The 20,215-nt window shown below is 40.5% G+C and overlaps 1 protein-coding gene across 1 annotated transcript; it reads left to right on the plus strand.

The window, feature by feature from the left end:
• Window positions 1-170: 170 nt before the first annotated feature.
• desi2 (desumoylating isopeptidase 2) lies at window positions 171-16,890 on the plus strand. The gene is made up of 5 exons (XM_085799519.1): window positions 171-381; window positions 10,097-10,169; window positions 10,329-10,422; window positions 13,227-13,368; window positions 16,510-16,890. Exons 1-5 carry the CDS (start codon window positions 334-336, stop codon window positions 16,786-16,788), a joined length of 636 nt encoding a protein of 211 aa, XP_085655645.1. The 5' UTR covers window positions 171-333; the 3' UTR covers window positions 16,789-16,890.
• Window positions 16,891-20,215: the final 3,325 nt, after the last annotated feature.

Raw genomic sequence — 20,215 nt, forward strand, 5'->3', positions numbered from 1 at the left:
GCTGTCCACCGCCGCCGCTGGTGCTCTCCGAGGCGGGGAGGGGGTGGTCTGGACAAAGCCAGTCAGATGTTGGACGGTGGAGGAGGCTCAAAGGTTTTTTTTTTAACACCTGGGTTGTTGTGAAACTAAATTGATCATCGTTCGTCGTGGAAACAAGAGGATACAAGAGGAAGGAGGAGTAAAAGGTCTATTTTTTATTTTTTATTATTAAGAGGGCGATAGTTTTGGAGCCGACGGAGGAGGAGGAGGAGGAGGCTTCGCGGGGTGAGCGGAGGAGCAAGACCCGCAGAGAGAAGGAGAAGAAGCAGGGACCTACAGGCCGAGACTCCCCTGATGCCAGTGATGGCAAACGAGCCGATCATCCTGAATGTCTATGATATGGTAAGTAGAGAAGCAAAGATCGATACATTATCACTTATTTTGTCCGCTTTACCCACGGAGTACGGTTCAGTCGTGTTTTCTTTTCGTTTTTGTTTCAACGTAACCATATCAACAACTCCCGGACACAAAGCCAAACAACATAATACAAACCGCAGATTTAACACTAGGTTCAACATATGTAGTGTTACATTGATGAAACTTAAAGCCTGAAAGACATTTTGTAATTTTCACGGACTGTTCTTTAATTCGGCATTCATTTATAACATCAAAACCAGGTCATTTTAATTCAATTTGCCCTAAAGTTTAAACACTGGCTCATTTTCCTGCAAAACAAAGGAACAAGGGAGCGATATGTTGATGGAAAAAAAAGTTTTCACAAGAAATGATTGTAGATAGTTGTTTTTTTTCCCATTGGCTATTTAGCTGATGTTATCCAGAGCTCCACGGAATAACAACAAAGCTTAATTTAGTCCTATTCTGTAAACATTGTGTCTCCATATCAGGAGTGGAGCAAAAAAACCCAAATGGGTTTTATAAGCTGCTGTTGCCAAAACAGTAAAAGTTTGACAAGTGAAACATCCACAGTTGAACATGGTGACCAACCATAGAGTTTATTATTTCTTTAGCTGTTTCCTGTTGCACACTTTCATGTGTGTGAGTCAGCCTGAGTCAGGATCTCAGTTCACTTATCAGGTCAAAAACAGGAAAACATGGGCTGCTGCTGCTGCTGCCTGCTGCTGATCTGAACCCAACCACAGGTGGATGGTGATGATGATGATGATGATGAGGTGACATTAATAAAAATGACAATCTCACCCAGTCAGGAGAGAGTAAATGCATAAATGTATGTGTCTTTGTTCCAGCAGGGGTTGAATTTCAGTCACTTATGTTGTCACCACGCAGGGGGGTGAGTCAGTGTGTGTGTGTGTGTGTGTGTGTGTGTGTGTGTGTGTGTGTGTGTGCGTGCGTGCATTGACTGATCGGCTGATGAATCATTGATTGATATGGATTTCCTGTGGCAGACTGACGGATTACACCTAAAATGGGAATTGTCTTGTTGGGAGTCATAAAACAAGGAGACTCAGTGGTTTTGGGATCATGTCGTGCACAGATGGCTTTTTGTTCACATCAGATGTTGTTATTATGATACTATAGAGTAGATATATTTTTAATCCTGGATCAATATGAAGATTCCCCCTCTCTTCACTCTTCTAGACGTGATTCGTTATCCTTCTCTTCCCTCTTTTTCTCTCTATTTTTAATCTGATTTATCGCCACTCTGCTCCCTTTTAGTCCGATGGTCAATACATCATCAGAGGCCTGAGGTGAGAGCCTGGAGAGCCTCAGGGTCCTTTTTAACAGACCTTTGAGAGTCTGAAGTCGCAAAAAAAAAACCACACAGTGTGAAATCAGGACCTGGCTGTGTGACAAGTACAATTACTGCATTTGTCCATCTTATCATCCTTTCTTCTATCTCCTGCCATTCCCTCCTCCCGCCTTCTGTCTCTCACTTCATCCTGTTTCTCACTCGACTTGCCGTCCACATTAAGCTTATTATTAAGCTTCTTCTCGGTTAAGAGACCACTAGAAAGCTTTTTTTTTAAATCTTTCTATCTCACTGCCATTCATGTGAACGGCTGCAGGGTTCCTCTGAACACTTCAACACGCAGAGCTTTGTCACTCATACATGTCTAACACACTCACACCCACATGCACATGTGTAATGTTGCTTTTGCACTCTTGTGCTTTCAGTTCATTGGGTTTTTTTTATCTTACTGATGCACGCTATTGTTATCTCCACTGAGATCAACATGTTTAGCGTGCCACATTTTTACTTATGGGAGTTCAGTGGTTTAGTGCTTGTGCATGCAGGTCGACTCACACCTGTGCATCTGGTGTGTGTGTGTTTGTGTTAGATGTTGTCCTGTAAACTGTTCCTGCACTCACTGAAAACAAACAGATGATTGCTGCCCTCCATTCATTCGTTCATTCATTCGTTCATTCATTCCTCTGCTTTAAATGCTTCCGTTGCGTATTGATTAGGCTGTTCAGTCATAAATACTGTAGGAAGTGTGACCCACAGTCAGACGTCATGCTTCATACTGACTGACTAGTGGACTTACTTTCTGTTTGCCAGGTGGTTTCCTGACTCAGAGAAAAGGAAATATAACTGGGTGATGATGAGGCAGAATGTTTTTTATTTTTTTATTTTATCAGTTTATTATCAGTTTTCACATACAGATCATTTCCAGTGAGTGATGGATGACTAATCCTCTCAGTGAGTGGATGAGTCACTTTGTGGCTGACTGACAGTTTGTAGGCTGACTCACTGTTAACAGGCTGATTGGTCCTTTCTAACTCCTGATTGGCAAGAATCAATCAAGGACAGGGAGCAGTTTGATTAGCCCTAACCCTAAACAATATGTGACTGAATATCTCTGTTTTTATACAGATTGAAATAACAAGTTATTAGCCTAAGTTTTAAAGCCAGGTCTCCTACTACTTCTGCTCATTATGCTTCTTGGTATTGAGCTTCCCATGGAAAAAGCTAAGCTAAAATTTTCCAAAATGTTAAACTTAAAGCTAGAGATCAATTGATTGTAAAGATTAGGCTAACTGACAACTTTTTATATTTTTTTATTTTCAGCAATAGACTAACCATTAGCCTAACTTTTCTAGCTTTTTGAACTGTGGCCTTATTTGTCTTAACATTACAGTATTAACTGTTAACTTATTAACTGAGGAGGCTGCTCTGCTGTCTACAACTCTGTAGTGTTATTACAGTATCTTACACACATTTCTACTCCTATTCAAGGTAATAATTTCTTGCTGCATCAGTTAAATCCATAGCGTGTGAATGTGTTAAAGCAGGTATAATAAAATCAAAGTGAAAACTTTCGCAGCTTATCAGGTAAATGCAGAATGAAAGTAACTTAAAACATAGTGTCCTGCTGTTTTCCATGTGGAGAAAAACCTCTGTATCTCAATACACAACACAGTGAAGCATTATTAGTGAAGCAGTAAGTAATTTTTCAGTCTGGAGAGTTGGTAGACATCAAAATAGAGCTAAAGGTGAGCACTGAGCAGTGACTCATTTAGGTGGCCAGACATTTGTCACCTAATGAAAGTTTGTGTTTCTCTGTAACTGTGTGGGTGCGTAAATAAGCCACAGTTTGCTAACAAGTTTGTCTTATTGCCTTTTGTCAATATTGACCATTTATGTCATTGTTGTGGTTTCACACAGTTGCCCCAAGTGGCCCGCAAAACCCGGTAGGAAGGAACAGGTTTAAATCCTGCTTTAAGGGTCTGATCAGGACCCTGTTTAATGGTGTTCTGGCCAGTTGGGTGACTGGTTTGGTGACTGTCTGTCTGTACAAAACAGGAAGTCAGGAAACTGAAGATCAGATAATAATTGCTGAGGTCAGAACAGTGGCGACACACTGCAGGATGCCCACCGCCGACTCGGATGTTCTCACCAGCTCAACGCACAGCGGTGGAGCGGCACGGTGTCAGTTCAAGATTCAAGACTCAATATTACTTTATTGTCATTTCACAATAACACAGGTATAAAGTGGAACCAAATTTCGTTGCCACTGGCTCCACATACACAAGACAAATAAGGATGAATAAAATGAATGAATGAAATGATAACATTGAAGTATTGGAAAATAAAAACACTGAATGGCAGTGGATTGATAAAACGCACCTCTAAGTATGGTACTGTACTGGAAAAATAGAATAAATAGCAGGAATGTGACAGTTTTGTTTTTTTTGTCAGGGTGTTAAAATCTGTCTTTGAGCAAGACCTCGACCATTTTACTCAGAAACACTGATGAAACGACTTGTTTCCTCTTTCCATTTGAGAATCGATAACCTCTCACATCACATGACTTTCAGGAATATCTGTGCAGACGTGAGCACAAACACAGACACCCTCCATCCAACCCCATCAACCCCTCACCCCTCACTCTCTCCTTCTTCTACCATGCCCATTCAGTCAGGTCCTCCCCACCATCCCGCTCCCATCCCTGTTAAGTGGATTTCCTGGCCAGCTCTGAGTGCTTTAGTACGCTGCTCTAATGAGACAGCATTATCTACACACCACCTGTCCGTCTGCCAGCCGGCCAGCCGGTCAGCAGACCAGCACCACGCGCCACTGTATCCGTGTTAAAGCTTTAGGTTTGACAGCGTCATGTAGCCGGATATCAGCAGCAGCAGAGCAGGTTGTGTTACTCTGAGGTGGTCGATAGATACGGCATTGGAAGGGGAATGTTTTTGTAGCTTTTTGTCTGTTTGTTTTGTTGTATTGTGGTTGATGGATTACAGGTGCATCTCGTGGAAAGGTTCATTTATATATTCATTTATTGCTTACATTTAATGAAGACCTAAAAAAAAATGTGAATGTTACAGAAAAGACCAATTTAAAAAAAGCATTTTTTAATATGGAAATGTTGACCTTCTGAAAAGTATGTCCATCTATGCACTCAATACTTGGTTGGGGCTGTGTGATTTGAACTACTGGAAATTAACTTTTCCATGATGTTATAATTTATTGAGATGGACCTGTAAATTCTGACAAGTAGGTTTGAATGCTGATATGCTAATAATGTATGCTTTTGTGCATTTCGTGGGGACTCAAGGAAGATTAGTTAAATGCTAGAATCAACTAATGGGGATCCGTAATAATAAGTAAATAATAGATAGTTTGGATGTGGAGGCTTGGGTCAGTCACGGACGTAACATCGTTCATCATGAGTCTAGTTCTTTTTTTGTGGAAGGTAATTCAAGCCAAAGACAAAAGCCTGTTGAACAGCAGTGTTGGCAGCGTAGTGTAAAGTGGTGGTCGAAGCCAATGCCTGTGTTAAAAGTCTTGCACAACACAAGAAACTGAAACAGTACTTACTTCTTATACTGTAGGTTTGGGTTTACCACAATACTAACAGGGCATCTGCAGGTCTTAAAATGTCGGTTAAAGCAGATTTCAGTTCCTATAAAAGAGTTATAAGAAGACAGTTTGAAATGTCAGTGAAAGAGGTCGAAGATGATCATTTCTTCATTAATGAAGATCAGGAGGAGTCTCAAACTCTTTTTAGTTCATTTTAGGGGCATTTTAGTACATTATTAAGATGTTTAACATTAGTGAACCATCCTTTTACAAAACATTATTATGCACAACCTGAAATTTGTTGAGAAAAATACGTGATATTTCAAGAATATTATGCCTCTTCTGTCTGTCTAAAAAACTAATAATAATTCTATTAAACTGGCGTATCTAGACACAGATTCACTGCCAGTTGTTTTGGGGGTGAGGGTGACATTAACGTTGCTTAGAATTGGTTTTGTACGGCTGAGAAGTATCAACAAATATGAGATAGATTCAGTCAATGATTTCTGTCGATAGACAAGTCGTAGTAGTTGTACACTTGTTTTGATTCTGTTCAAGGTGTCATGTTTACATGGAACATGAGACACTTGGTTATTTATATCCCCGTGTACACTGTCCAAGGCGCAGATCATACATGTGCAGTTGCGTTGTGATTTCTCACCATCTCATCCACACTGGACTGTACCATGAGATGTTTACATGCCACGAGAGCTTCAATGGCCGACTAATCAACAGGTTAATGATAGAAAATGCTGATTCCGGGACACTTTTTTTTATACCAAATGACTGCAACATTTTATTGACTAAACTGTTGTTAGATGCAGCCAATTGGTAGCATATCAATATCTCCTAATACTGAGGTATGATATTTACCAGTGCATCTCATACAACCACCTTAACACTGTCTTTGCCAAAAAATAAACAGGGATTTAGTTTCCGGACCGATGGCTGCCCAGTAGAGCCGGTGTACAGACGACACACCACACTTCACTACCTCCATCAGTTCAACACAACAACTTCAGTGTTTATTTCCACGTTTTTTTCTTCTTTTTTCAGGTTTGGACTGGGGTAAATCAGCTGTGAGGACATTTTAACTTCATGGGAACATGAATCAAACTTGTGTTGTGCAGTGTCTAAAATTAACTCTTTGGTTTACAAGCTGTGAGCGCGAGGTCGACAGACTATCGACTGCAGGCTGCTCAGCATTGACCGTGTTTTCTGGGCTTGTGGCTGGCAACAGTTTCCTTCCCTCGATTTGAGTTTTTCTTTCAGTTTGTGTGTTGTTTGCTTTCAGTCTACATACATTTCCGCTACAGCAGTGATGCACTCACTTCGCTAAAGACATTTCATATCATCTCCCCGATAATCATTCTGCTTAACACGGTCGGCGGTGGTGGTAATCCTTCACGGAGAAAAAATGACGGCACAGAAACACAACACGGAGAGAGAGAGATGATTAAATATGAAGACATTTAACTGCAGCAGCACCCAGTTAATCTGCAAGCACCTCCCCTTTCTCTATCTGTTTGTCTTTAATTCATTCATAAACACACACACACACTCAGCTCATTCTCTGTGCTGTGGAGGAGGCAGGTTTTAACGAGCTTTGTAGTAATGACGGCTAAGATAAGAGTCTTATTTCACCATCGGGGGTGGAGGCGGAGGTGGGGGGGGCATCGCTGGAATAAACTGGGAGGTGATCAGATTTTTCCTGCAGTCATTTAACGATTATAAACTAAAAATGCATATATTATAAAACATGTGCAGCTGATATTCTTGCACACAGAATTAGAATAATTTTGCAACACAATCATTTAAATACTGTGGAGGAGATTCTTAAAAGTCCAATTAAGTGGATCTGAGGGGTGTGTTTTCCTGTTTTTGTTTTGTTTTTTAGAAAAAGCTACTCGCTGACTCTTGCAGGAACATTTTATGAGCAGCGTATCAACCTAATGTAGGTCAGGAAACAGACGCTCTGCAGAACGAGACACTAGACAGGAAAAAAAAAAAAAAACCCGTTCAGCTCAGCAGTATAGTCTTATTTTGTCTCAGAATCCGCCGCATTTATTTATCCAAATTACACCCGAATCTGAATTAATCATCGGCCTGTATAATTGACTGTCTGTGTATTTCAAATGAACACAAGCAGAAATTGCACTTTCAGAAGAAATAAGGTCCTTGTTCCTCTCCGCTGTAGAGGATCAGAGGGACGAGCTGTCACTTCAGCAGACTTAACATTTACCTACTTTAATTCCAAACTATATCTAATTTATTTTCTTATTAAGGTCACACGCAGCCGCCAGACAACCGACAATTAACAGGATTCTGCTTTGTAAACTCATTTAAATTTAGGTCTGCAAACCTGAGAAATATTCAGAGTAGAGTTATGTCCCATGTGTAAATCAAAGAGTGTAAATAACAATCTTTCAATTTAATGAGACAACAATGGTGACAAGAAAGTTGGATTAAAAAAGTGATTACTTTATTGGTTTGTTGGACTTTTTAGTTGCACCCACAAGTGCAGCATTAAGCCACTGCTGAATACGCAATCTTCTGCTTTATATTTTCAATGATTGATTGATTGAAATTGATAATCAATAATGCATTTTGTTGTAAATTGTAGGTCAAACTAGTTAATTCATTCACTGGTCCTGGTTTGCATCACACTTCACCACATCTCGTGTTTCTTTCTGCAGAGGTCAGAAAGGTGACACTTGTCTCCACAGGCCAGATGGACATTAACTTGAAAAGCTGTGAGATTATTATTGATATATAACTCTGGGATAAGAAACAGATTTATTTTATTTACATGTTCTCTGTGGGCCTGAATTTTGTGTTTTTCATTGTTTTAAGTTATGCAGTTGTTTGGTTGCCTTTACTGTTATGCAGAATAATAAAGAACAGTTATTGTTAATTGTGTGCAGTACATCATTATTCAAAATCAATGAGTATCGTGATAGGTATCGTATTGTGAGGTTGTAGGCTCTAGCAATACCCAGCCCTAGATATACGTATTATAAACATGTTTGTATTATCACCAACAAGCAGACAAGAGTTTTAGAAGTTATAAAAAAACGTTTCCTTCCTTGACTCATCATCATCATTCCTGCTGTGTGTGTGTGTGTGTGTGTGTTGTGTGTGTGTGTGTGTGTGTGTGTGTAGCATTATGCAAACAGCCAGAGGCCTGAACAGTATCACCGCTGCTGGTTGTTACTGTTTTCCAGTGTAGTTAGATACATGAAGACAGCCTGCTCTGTGCTACAGTACAAACTGTATTTACATAACAGTAGGGAGGAAGTATAAGAATAGTTTTTTGAATACTTTTCTGTGGCTTTCAAGCGGCTAAATATGTTTTGCATTGTAAATGTAAATGGGGTTTGAACATAAAACAACAGGAGATGCTGAATGTGCACAGCACCATGATAACCACCACTCACTCCACCTGATCAGTTTTGTATTTAAATGACTTGATCGACAAGATTATGTTCTGGCTGAGTGGCATGAAAATGTGATTGATCTGTCACTACAAATACTTCACTGGTGCTGAGAAGATTAGTCAATTAACTGATGAGTCCATAGATAGAAGATTAAATGCAAATATTTTTGGCTTTTAATCAACTTTTTTTCATCAACATTTCAAGCCATAGTAGAATTTGTGCCCCTGATTTTAAAAAGATGTTATCAAACGTCTTGTTTTATCGATGAACAGTCTGAAACTTTACCGACATATAAATAAGAGAAAAGCAGCAAATTCTTAAAACAAAGAGAAGCTGAAACTTTTTAATATTTGTCGTTCCTGCTTGTATGATGTATGTATTCCTCTCCTCCATCCATCCCCTGGGATAAAATCAAATCTTTTTCACGCAAACGAACTCTGCCTAGCAACAGCCCGTCTAATCACCTCGTAGCCACAGGATGCTCTGCTTAAGAGATGGACGGACATGTCAGAGATCAGTGCTGCTGCGGGTATTGATTCTGTGTGTGCGTGTGTGCGTGTGCCCTTTCTTGTGTTTGTTTGGCGGCTTGTCTTGTGTGTGTGTGTGTGTGTGTGTGTGTGTGTGTGTGTGTGTGTAAACATCAGAGCCTCTCAGATCTCATTTCAGTCGGCTGAGATCATGTGATGGTCGAGTGTCAGGAAGACAATGGCCGTCACTGAGTTGAGGTTAATTCAGTTTGTGAATACATCCTTTTATATTAGGTCTGTTTTGCACGCTTCCTCCAACTCTGATGTATCACGAGTGGATTAGTTTTCATTTTGAGTCTCTGCTCCGCTGCTCAATTACGTGGCTGTTTGTCTGTGTGATAAATGACAAGGAAGGAAGGAACACATCAATGTACAAAAAAGACAAGCGGCACATTCAGCGGTAAAAGTTTGCCTTGGATCGCTCTCAGCCAGTTTTTGGCACAGCAAGGCATCGTGGGATTTCAAGTGTGATCCAAACATGGATGTTGCCTCTTGAGCGACCATCTGTGGTGTAACTGCACTGATCTGGTTGTTTCCAAGTAAAGGTTACATCACACAAAATCATTTCAGTGTCGTTTGTACTGTGGCTTCTCACTGTCTTCGTTGTGTATTAAAAAAACAACAACAAAAACGCTTGAGCTGCATCTGAAATCATGTATTTTTTCTGTTTATTCTATAAAGAATTACACACATGAGCTGGACCAAAAGCTTATTGTAGATATATTGATGAATCAGCCAATAATAGAGCTGAAACAAATAGTCTCTTAATCAATTTACATAGAAACAATGAGTCTCTTTTAAGGCAAAAAAATCTGTGTATTTTTTTCTTTGTTTCTTACTGTGTTTCTGTCTCCTTGTGTTTTCAGTACTGGATCAATGAGTTCACCAGCACTCTGGGCATCGGGGTGTTTCACTCAGGGATTGAGATCTATGGAAGAGGTAAGATTACCCAGATATATGACACCACACATATCAAGTCAGCGTCCTCCTGAGGATGGGGGTTCACATGAGACACAGAATATTAAAAACACTTCATACGTCACTTTTTTCCTTTTTGTAAAACAACTATGTGTTTTCATTTTGTGTGTGTGTGTTTAGAGTTTGCCTATGGCGGACACCCGTACCCATTCTCAGGGATCTTTGAGATCACACCGGGCGATGCAACCGAACTTGGAGAAACGTTTAAGTTTAAGTAAGTACAGGATATTTTGTTATTACAGGTGCATCTCAATAAATTGGAATATCATGGAAAAAGTCAATTTCCAGTTTTTCAGAAGGCCAGCATTTCCATATAAAAAATGCTTCTTTTAATTGGAGTTTTGTAATATTCAAATTTTTTGAGATACTGAATTTTATGTCTTTGTTAAATGTAAGCCCAAATCATTAGAATTAAAGGAAATTAAATAAATAAAGACATGAGATGTTTCATTTTGTGTGTAATGGATCTATATAATGTATTAGTGTCATTTTTTGAATGATTTACTGATATAAATAAAACTTTTCCATGATGATATTCTAATTTATTAAGCTGCACCTGCATGTGTTTGTTCTCGGATGTGGACGGATGTTAAAGAAGAAGTGTGGACAAAAACTACCTAGAGAAGAACATGATGATGGTGTTTTTTCATGGTGTTTAAAGCAGACGCAGCCTAAGTCACAGTCACAGTTCACTAGTTACTGAGCTCAGCAGACATCGAGCCTCCACTAAGCTCATCATTCAGTGTCCTGACGTGCACTTCATTAACGACTGTTCTGCTTACACCAGTGAGGGAAAACACCAAACCCTGTTTTCCAGTCGTCAGCAGCAGCGATCAGATGATTTCTGCCATTGAACACTGATTTCTTGGCTCGTGATGCATGAGCCTGTTTCTAATGGATTGTTCCTACATGTGAGAGAGTAAATGGTGAACAGACGTACTCTTCTCTCGTCTTACAGCACTTCACAAAGCCACATTCACCCATTTATACACGGCAACCACACACAGTCTGTGTAACGCTCAGTAGCTCGGTCAAGAAACACGTCAACATGCAGGCTGGAGGAGCTGGGGATCGAACCGCCGAGTCGCCGACCTTTGAATTAGTCCAACTCCTGACCAGGGAATGGGATGTCCCTTTAGAGCCTGAGAATATGGGCTGTAGGCCAGGGCGTCTCCGTGGCTACACAAGACATATGGAGCTAATGATGCACAACAATGTTGGGACATGCAGCTCCTGTGATTGTGGTGTTGCAGTCGACCATTTATTGATTACACTGCAATAAATTACTCCTGAGCCACATGAGTGAACATCTGTCCTCTATCATCTGTCTCTGTTACAAACACACACACATCCAGAAACAAAACATCTAACAGTATATCTCTTATCTCTTTATCTCTAATCTACTTAACATAAGAGTTTTGAGGTCCTCTGATTATCTGCAGTAGGTCACTGCCGGACACTTTTGACTAAATGAGACCAATAAGTCAAATAATCTCTGTCACACAGTCAGTGAGCTGGTTTCCTCTCGTAATGAGCTGTAAGTCAGAGAGACAGAGAGAGAGAAACAAATACATGGGGAACAGAGAGCAGCATGTGACAGACGTTTCTGGCTTTACACTTGATTTGCTGATGGTTTTGTGGCTGCTGATTTGTGTCGGACCGAGACAGAGCGAAACAAGAGAAAACAGAAGGAAAAAAAATTGGAATTTATCTCGTGACTTAGTTTGAAACAGAAAAAGAAGCAAATTATAAATTAAATTCACCCTGGTAATTTTAGAAGCTTAAAGGCCACATTATTCAGCTGCAACTAACGATTATTTTTCCCCTGTCGAATTATCTGGTGATTATTTTCTCCATTTCACAGATTATCTGTTTTGCGTATGAAGAAAATTCATCATCTTCACCACATTCTCACATCTGGGAAGCTGCAAACGACAAATATCTTAGCTTAGAAAATGACAAAAGCGATCTGATCAAGTTTCCAATTAATTTTATGCAAGTCAATTAATTGACTGATCGTTGCAGCTCTAACAGATTATATGATTTTTCGAATATTATTTCTCATATGAAGAAGTAAATGAGGCAGAAAAGCACGTATTGCAGGAGCGTGTGAAGCTGAACTTGCAGAAATGAAGGAGCTGGTGGATGTGAGACTCGGCGCTGGGGCCTCGGTGTCTGTGTGGTTTTTCTGCTGCAGCTGAATTCAAGGCTGTTGCCGTGGAGAGACAGACAGGAGGTTCCCAGTCAGCTCAATGCGTTTTTGGATTCCCAGAATCAGCCGAGGTTCTGTTTGTGTGTGAGTCTGTGAGTGTGTGTGTGTGTGTGTGAGTCTGTGTGTGTCTACCCAGAGCTCCTGTGCTGCTGTATTACTTCTGCTCTAGTTGATCTGCCCTGTGGCTTTCGACACACTCTGCCTGATACACACACACACACACACACACACACTGAGAGAAAGGCACAGTTTCTGTCTCCATGCAGGCCACTAGACCATAAGTATGGATCATCTGGGACAAATGCTGACATATCACTCAGTGCAGTGTGAATCCACTTCTCTCTCAGGCTTAAATCCATCGTATGAAAACACTGGATAAAAAAAACTACGGAGATCTGGTTAAAAAAAAAAGAAAAAGAAAAAAAAAGAAAATCCATTTTAACTTTGTGTTTGTTCACATTTTCATTCAGGAATCAGGATGTGTGCACATGGGCGAGTTATGGCATTTTGATTTCAGATGTTAGATGTTATGTGAGGCTCGGTCACGGAGGGATAAAGGACTGGAGACCCACAGTCCAGCAAGGGAACGGAGTAAAAAACGGAAATGTTTGCAATGATTTATAAACATTTTCAGCAACCCTTTCAACTTTTATAGCTTTCATCCCAGCGCTCCTAGTCTCTCCATTCACTGCGCTCAGTGTGATTGTGCGAAAGAGGTTGAAACAAACTGTCCTGACGTCTTTTTTTAAAAATGTTTTTTGTCTGTGAGTAAATAATACCTATCTGTCGCTCACTCGTCTCTGCAGAGAAGCCATAGTCCTGGGCAGCACGGACTTCACAGAGGAGGATGTGGAGCGGATCGTGGAGGAAATGGGGAAGGAGTACAAAGGCAACGCCTACCACCTCATGCACAAGAACTGCAACCACTTCTCCTCCGCTCTGTCAGAGGTAGGTGGAGGCCCGGACAGAAAGAAAGAAAAGAAACACCCGCTGAGTTAAACACCATGGAAGTGTAACACTCCCTACATCTTGATTTAGTGTGAGTGTGAGTGTGACTGCTTGAACTAGCTCTGTGAGTGTGTGAGTGTGTGTGAGTGTGTGTGTGTGCCTTCAATCGGCTTATCCTGGTGTGACTAATGAGCAGGGAGTCTTACAGTTAGCATCTAGCACTGAGATGGGGATTAGGACACTGATACAAGCCTAGACATGCAGAGCCAGCTGGAAAACACGCACACACACACACACACACACACACATGTACAGTATATACCACATGTGCGGATACTCTCAAAGGGAAAAAGCACAGTTTAAAATTGTGATATTCATACACACACACACACACAGAGGAGCAGAGCAGAGCAGAGGGAGGCAGCTTTGCCCCCAGGAGGTGATTCTCCTGTTTACTGTGACCTCATTAACACGGGAGGTTAACTTAAAGAGAAGCAGTGGGTGAACGTGACTGGATGTGTAGGAAACAGTTGCTGCAGCTTTGAGAGTTAAAGCAAGACGTCTGCAGAGAGAACGTGTGAATGTGAATGTGAATGTGAATGTGAATGTGAATGTGAATGTGAATGTGTTAGTGTGACACACATCAGTGTTTCCATGTCGGTCATCAATCAACAACACACCTGTGACCTGCTGGTGACACCTCTGGTCCTGTGTCTCGTTATTCAGTGGATTATTTGTCGTTGAGACAAAGAGGCGTTTAAAGACACAGCCAAACCCAGGAATTAAGGACGCTCATGTGCTGAACACAAAGACAAGAAACGTTGTTTAATGATTTAGTGTTATGTAGTGTTTAGTATGATTTAGTTTTTACTTTTCTGGTTTGTTTATATTGAAGATTTTTTTTTCTTTATTAAACATTGAATAAGTTAGAAAATCCACCCAAAGGCTTTGCAGATTTTAATTAAAATTCAAGAAAATCAACATAAATGTGTGTGTACAGCTCGTAGCACTGCCCCCATGTGGCCAATAAAATGAATGAAGGCAGGTTGAAAGAGGAAAAAGGAGTGTAGAGGATCTTTATGCCTCTTTTTCTGCTTTGAGTTTCCTCTTCACGCCTCCTCTCTTTATCTCCCCTTGTAGTTATTTTTATCCAGAGTCAAACTCGAGTGTCTGTGCTATAAAAAGCCGACTGATCTGCCACAGACAGCTCCGCGCTGGTGATCTGAAAGCTTGTTTTGTGGGTCTGTAACGGGGGGGTATTTCCAAAAACGCATCACTGCAGTGTGAGTCCTGCAGCCAAAGCTTATTTTTATTTCAGCCAAGCACCAAACAGAGGCGATTGTTTTACAGATGAATGGTAGAGATCATCCGTGGAGACAGGATACAGAGCAAACCACAGATTCACACCCGCTTCTTCTTGTCACAACACAGTTCCTTTTCTGAAGGAGGTGAAGGATATTCATTATTTTTATCTGGCAAACAGTCACTGCAGTGTTTATAAGTCTCTTACTCAATCTAGTGTTATCCGTCGACGTGACACGACATGCAAAATCCACAGCTTGGCGAGACATTTTTGTGGTTTAAAGCAAATTCACTGTCACACCCGTCTCAGAACAACAGCCTATCAGCACCTCTGCTCGTGTTTTGATCAAAGTACAGTTGAGCTCTTTGACTGGAAAACGCCTGGGTGTCTCATCTGGAAGTGTCACAATCTTGATAATAAAACACTCACATTAACTGTGTTAGTGGATGAATCGTAACAATAAAAATGCGTCATGGCTTCCTGCTGGATGTTGTTTTTGTATTTTAAGACGGAGAAAGTCGGGAAATCTAATATAACTTCCTGGAAGCGTCAGATGTTTTTCAGAGAGAGGAGAATCACAGGATGTATTTCCAAATTATGCCTCCATTGTTTCAGGTTTTTTTTTTTTTTTTTTTTTCTCCCACAACGTAGCCAGACTTTGATTGGAAACATTAACAAACCAAGAGGAAGTACAAAGTATTTGTTGATCATTAAAGCATTTTGGTTTCGTGAGGAAATCACACAGAAATTTACATGAAATTGAACAGAAATCAACACAGATCCTTTCAAGTTGATTTTAACATTCAATGTGGCTTAATTTCTGTACTTGATTAACAGAAGAATGAAATGCTATTAGATTGTTGGTGTTTTTATTTTGTGTTTTCAATCAATCTGATTATTTTCTTTCATCCATTCATTCTGTATTTGTTACTTTCATGAAAGTGTACAGTAAAATACAATATGATGATACACAAATCCATAATTACATTTGGATTCGAGCACATTTCATGATTGGAAAGGAGAAATAGTAAGAATATAATTCTTATTTATGTCTCCCCCTAAGAATCATACTTCCAGTTACCTACACCCTCAATTACATCAACAAAAAACAAAACAAGACCAGAACAACTCAAAATTAAACATCCAGTGAAATTTCCAAAACATGTTCTCTAACTAGTTTCTCTTTTAAAATGAAAAATATCTGTACAACCCTTCAAGTCTTATTGATTAATTGTTTGATCTAGTATAAAAGCGTGAAATTTTGAATTTTGAGAATTACAGACAGGAAATATTGAGCTGGAAATAAAAAACTAAAATAACTGAAACCATCACAATGATTGCAGGTTAATTATCTCATTTCATTTCATTTCATTTATTTGTTTATTTGTAACGGGACTCTGCATATTCATGAACATACAAAAAATAATTAGTTGTAAAGATGCCAGATTTAGCTCCAGAGCTCATTACCATCTGTAGTCCCATGGTCAACAAATAAAATTACAGTAAGACAAAAACAAAACAAATGATAAGCACAGTTCAAATACAATGGTTGCATCTATATTATTGATTTAAAGGAGAATTCCGGTCATTTTTGACCCCTAAATCACTGTCCTGATGGTCACCCAGTGTTGGGGGGAGCAAAAAACACGACTAAAATTGATGCAGGCACACCATGGCTAGACGGCGCTAGGGATAGCGACAACACTAAACTATGGGGGCAATTTTTTCAACCACAACAATTACTCAAAAAACAAACTTTGTGTTTTTAGGGGTCAAAAATGGACCGTATTTCTCCTTTAATAGACACATTGATGTTTACTCTCTTTTCTCCCCTTCAGATCCTGTGTGGCAGGGAGATCCCTCGCTGGGTCAACCGGCTGGCCTACTTCAGCTCCTGCGTGCCGTTCCTCCAGAGCTGCCTGCCCAAAGAGTGGCTGACCCCGGCCGCCTTGCAGTCCAGCGTCAGCCAGGAGCTGCACGCGGGAGGAGAGCTGGAGGAGGCCGAGGACGCCGCCGCCACCGCCTCGCTGGCCTCCATGTCTCCCTGCTCGCCCTCGTCCTCCTCCAGCCCCTCCTCCCTGCCTCGGCATTCCCGCCACCACCAGCCGCGGCGGTAGAAGGCGTGAGGAGAGCTGGAGGAGGAAAAAGACGTTTGCTGTCCTCGAGCAAAAAGGCACCGACCGGACCGCTACCTGCTCTGGGTGAGAGCGAGAGAGGTGATCCAGAGCAACAATGGGATGGTTTTCCCTCGCAAGGTGGGGGCGGGCGGGCGGGGAGCGCATCTCGCCACTGACAGAGGCCAACACGCCTGACAGACTACAACAAACAAATCCAAACTCTCCCCTTGAGTCTCTTTCATGACTTTACCAGCCAATCACAGTGCAGAATGGAAGCGGGGGCATTATTTACCCCACGTCCTTGTTTTGTTTTCATCAGCCGTTACTCTGCTAATCTACACCGCGCTGTCATGGAAACTCAAGTTTATAACCACGAAAACCTGATTTTAGAGTCGATGCTCAGTGACATCACCGTTAGAAATCGCTATAATGTGGACGACTCTCTCCTTAGTTTCCTCATCTTCCTGTTTGGAGCTGAATGGTCTTAGTTTTCATCAGAAAAATGGAGCTAAGGGAGTCACAGGCCCGCACCTTCAGCTGACACCTGTCAAACAAATCAACCGTAACCATGGATGCTGAGTATCATCTGTATGGAACAATAACTCTCAGTCGCAGTCAGTAGTCGCGGATAAGAGGAAATCATGTGTTTATCTGAGCACCTCACACAGAGTTTACTGGCACTTTTAGGATTCACCAGATGATTATAAAGGAATAGTCTAGAAATAACGGTCAATTTCATAGTAATGTTGAGAAATATAGCCAAGAAATAACGATTGATTGCGGAGAAATAACTTGGAGAAATATCGGTCAATTGCAAAGACTTGATGGAGAAAAATTCTGGCCTTTCCCCAAAATTTCAAAGCATGAAAAGCATGTGTAGTCTTTTGCCTTTATGAAAAACATGACATTACTCTGAAATTGACCGTTATTTCTAGGCAATTTCTTGACATGATCACGTAATTAGCGGCCTGTAATGGTGGAAATGACTAAAAATGGACCTGGTGTAGTTTTTGACTGTGGCTGGTAAATGTCTCCACTGCCACCAGCAGCTGTAGCTCCAGTATCGTTGAATCGTTTGGCTGGTAAACTTGTGAAAGCAGCAGGTGGATTTTAGGACTCTATAAACACTTTGCCTCAAAATGCTGTGTGCATCAGGACCTCAGCCTTTTTTTTTTTTCTTCTTTTCTTTATGTTTCGTTTTTTTTTTAGTAACACAGCAAGCTGGATAGACTACAATCACCCTAACGCCACACAGACACAAATGAACTGATCCAGAACCAGTGTCTAAAGGGGAGAAAATCCCCAGCACACCTCAGATGAGTTCAGCTCCAGGTAGTCCTTCTCTCCTTTTCTTCTTCTTTCTTCTTCCTCCTCTTCTTCTTCGTATCTGTAGCAGCTCTTGAAAACCCTTCCTGTCCAATTGTGGAAGAACCTGATTTGATAAAACTCAAGCAGATTTTAAACGTGTATCAGCCTGTAAAAGTAATAATTATGAAATAGCAGCGGCTGTTTCCTCATCAATAATGTAATCGTGCTGGTTTTTCTAAATATTAAAGAATTGGGTTGCAGGGCAGGCAGTGACTTACAGGTCAGAGGAGACTTTTGTTACCAGGAAGGTTCAAAATATAGCGAAAATCTTTCTTAGTAGCAACTGCCAAGGTGCCTTTGAGCAAGGTACTTCACCTACAAGTGTCCCGGTCTGGCCACCAAACGACTGTGGTGGCTGTACTGGACTGCTCCCAGTTCTCAGCGTGTTTGCATCTTTTTGTTTTTAGTCTTTACGAAACAAAAAATGTCTGAAGAACAAGTGACGGAAGGAAAAAAACGAGGGAGGTTTTGCGTCTGAAACGTTAACTGACCTGTGATCAGACACACGGCGGTCAGGGGACGATGACACGATGTCACATACAATGGTGTTAACGTCATGAGCACATTTGGAGTTTTTAATCTCAAAAGGTTTTGATTGAAATCACAATTATTTTAATCAGCTTAAAAATATTCGTAAGATTTTACAAGAAGATGCTGCTTCTCCAGATGAAGAAAACTCTACACATGCTGTAAACGACACCACGTGTGCTGCGTAATGTGCGTTGTCCCAAACAACAGCCATGGATGTGTTTGAAAACACCTTTCTCTGATTTGATTTGACGTGTTTAGCCTGGACTGACGTCGTCTTGAGGACTGGACCACAAGCAGGAAAACATGTTTGTGTCTTTTTTTTTTTTTTTTAATTCTCTATTGTATTTCTATATGACATACGGACTCTTGGCCTTTTTGTCTGTTTCGTTTATGTTTGATAAACTCAGGACTCCAAAAGGCTTTGTAATATAATCCTTGAGACTTTTTTTATTCCACATTTTATGTTTGCGTTGTCGTCGCTTTTTTCTAATGCAGTAGTCACTCCAGAGAGCTTTTGAAGATGGCACTGCGGCGGTGCAGTTTTTATACTTCTCTCTTTGATAAAGAAAAAAAAAGAGCTTTTGTTTACAACCTGGGTGTTTGTACGTGTGCCTGTGCTGCTCTTTGTTTTCCTGTCTGTGCATGAATGTGAGAGTGTGTGTGCACACTTGTATTATTATTATTATTATTATATATATATATAAATATATATAGTTAGTATCGACAAGCTGCCAACTGGGCCACATGTCACACACAAGATAATCTGCAAAAGGGATCCATCTTCACCAATGTAGTGAACGTTTTCAACATATTTTTTCAAAGATGTTTGCTGCATCTATTTTTCCAGTGACATTGTTTTGCAGACTTTTTATTTTTATTTTTCAGGACTTTGTTTTCTGATCAATAAACCAAACAGAAGCAGTGTTAAAGCAGCAGGATCCACTGACCGTGAAAACAACAACAACGTTTCTCACAAAACCAGCAAATTTATCAAACTTTGGAGCGAAAGGAGTCGAGTCAAGTGTGTGTCTGCTTAATTTACATGTTCTTTTTTTGTAAAGTTGAATAAGAAAATGTCGAACTTTATTTTTAATGCACTGACACAGATTGACACACACACACACACACACACTTTTACTGCTGTCAGCCTTCTGCCGGCTGTTGTCTGTACTGTTACAAGTCTGTGCTTCAACACACAGACGCTGAGGTTTCCCCTTAAACCTTCATAGCCTCCGATAGTTTATTCACCATCTGCCCATCAAACACTAGCTACCCAACAGATGATACTGGATTAACCAACTGTTAAAAAGTTCAGATCATAACATTTAATCATCATCACTGAGGCCAAAGATCACTTCAACACAACTTTTTTCCCCCTTAACAGTCATTTAGTTATCACACCGTGTATATTTTATTTCTATGAATGTCTCATTTTGGATTGAAATCCTCATTCTCTGAGTAACTGTAGCTGTATAAATGTCCTGTCTTTGTGGGATGTTATCACCACACCTGTGAGCTGTGAATGTGA

Source organism: Trachurus japonicus, chromosome 15, assembly GCF_045865225.1.
Source record: "Trachurus japonicus isolate A0001 chromosome 15, Traja_1.0".
NCBI classification, from domain to species: domain Eukaryota; kingdom Metazoa; phylum Chordata; class Actinopteri; order Carangiformes; family Carangidae; genus Trachurus; species Trachurus japonicus.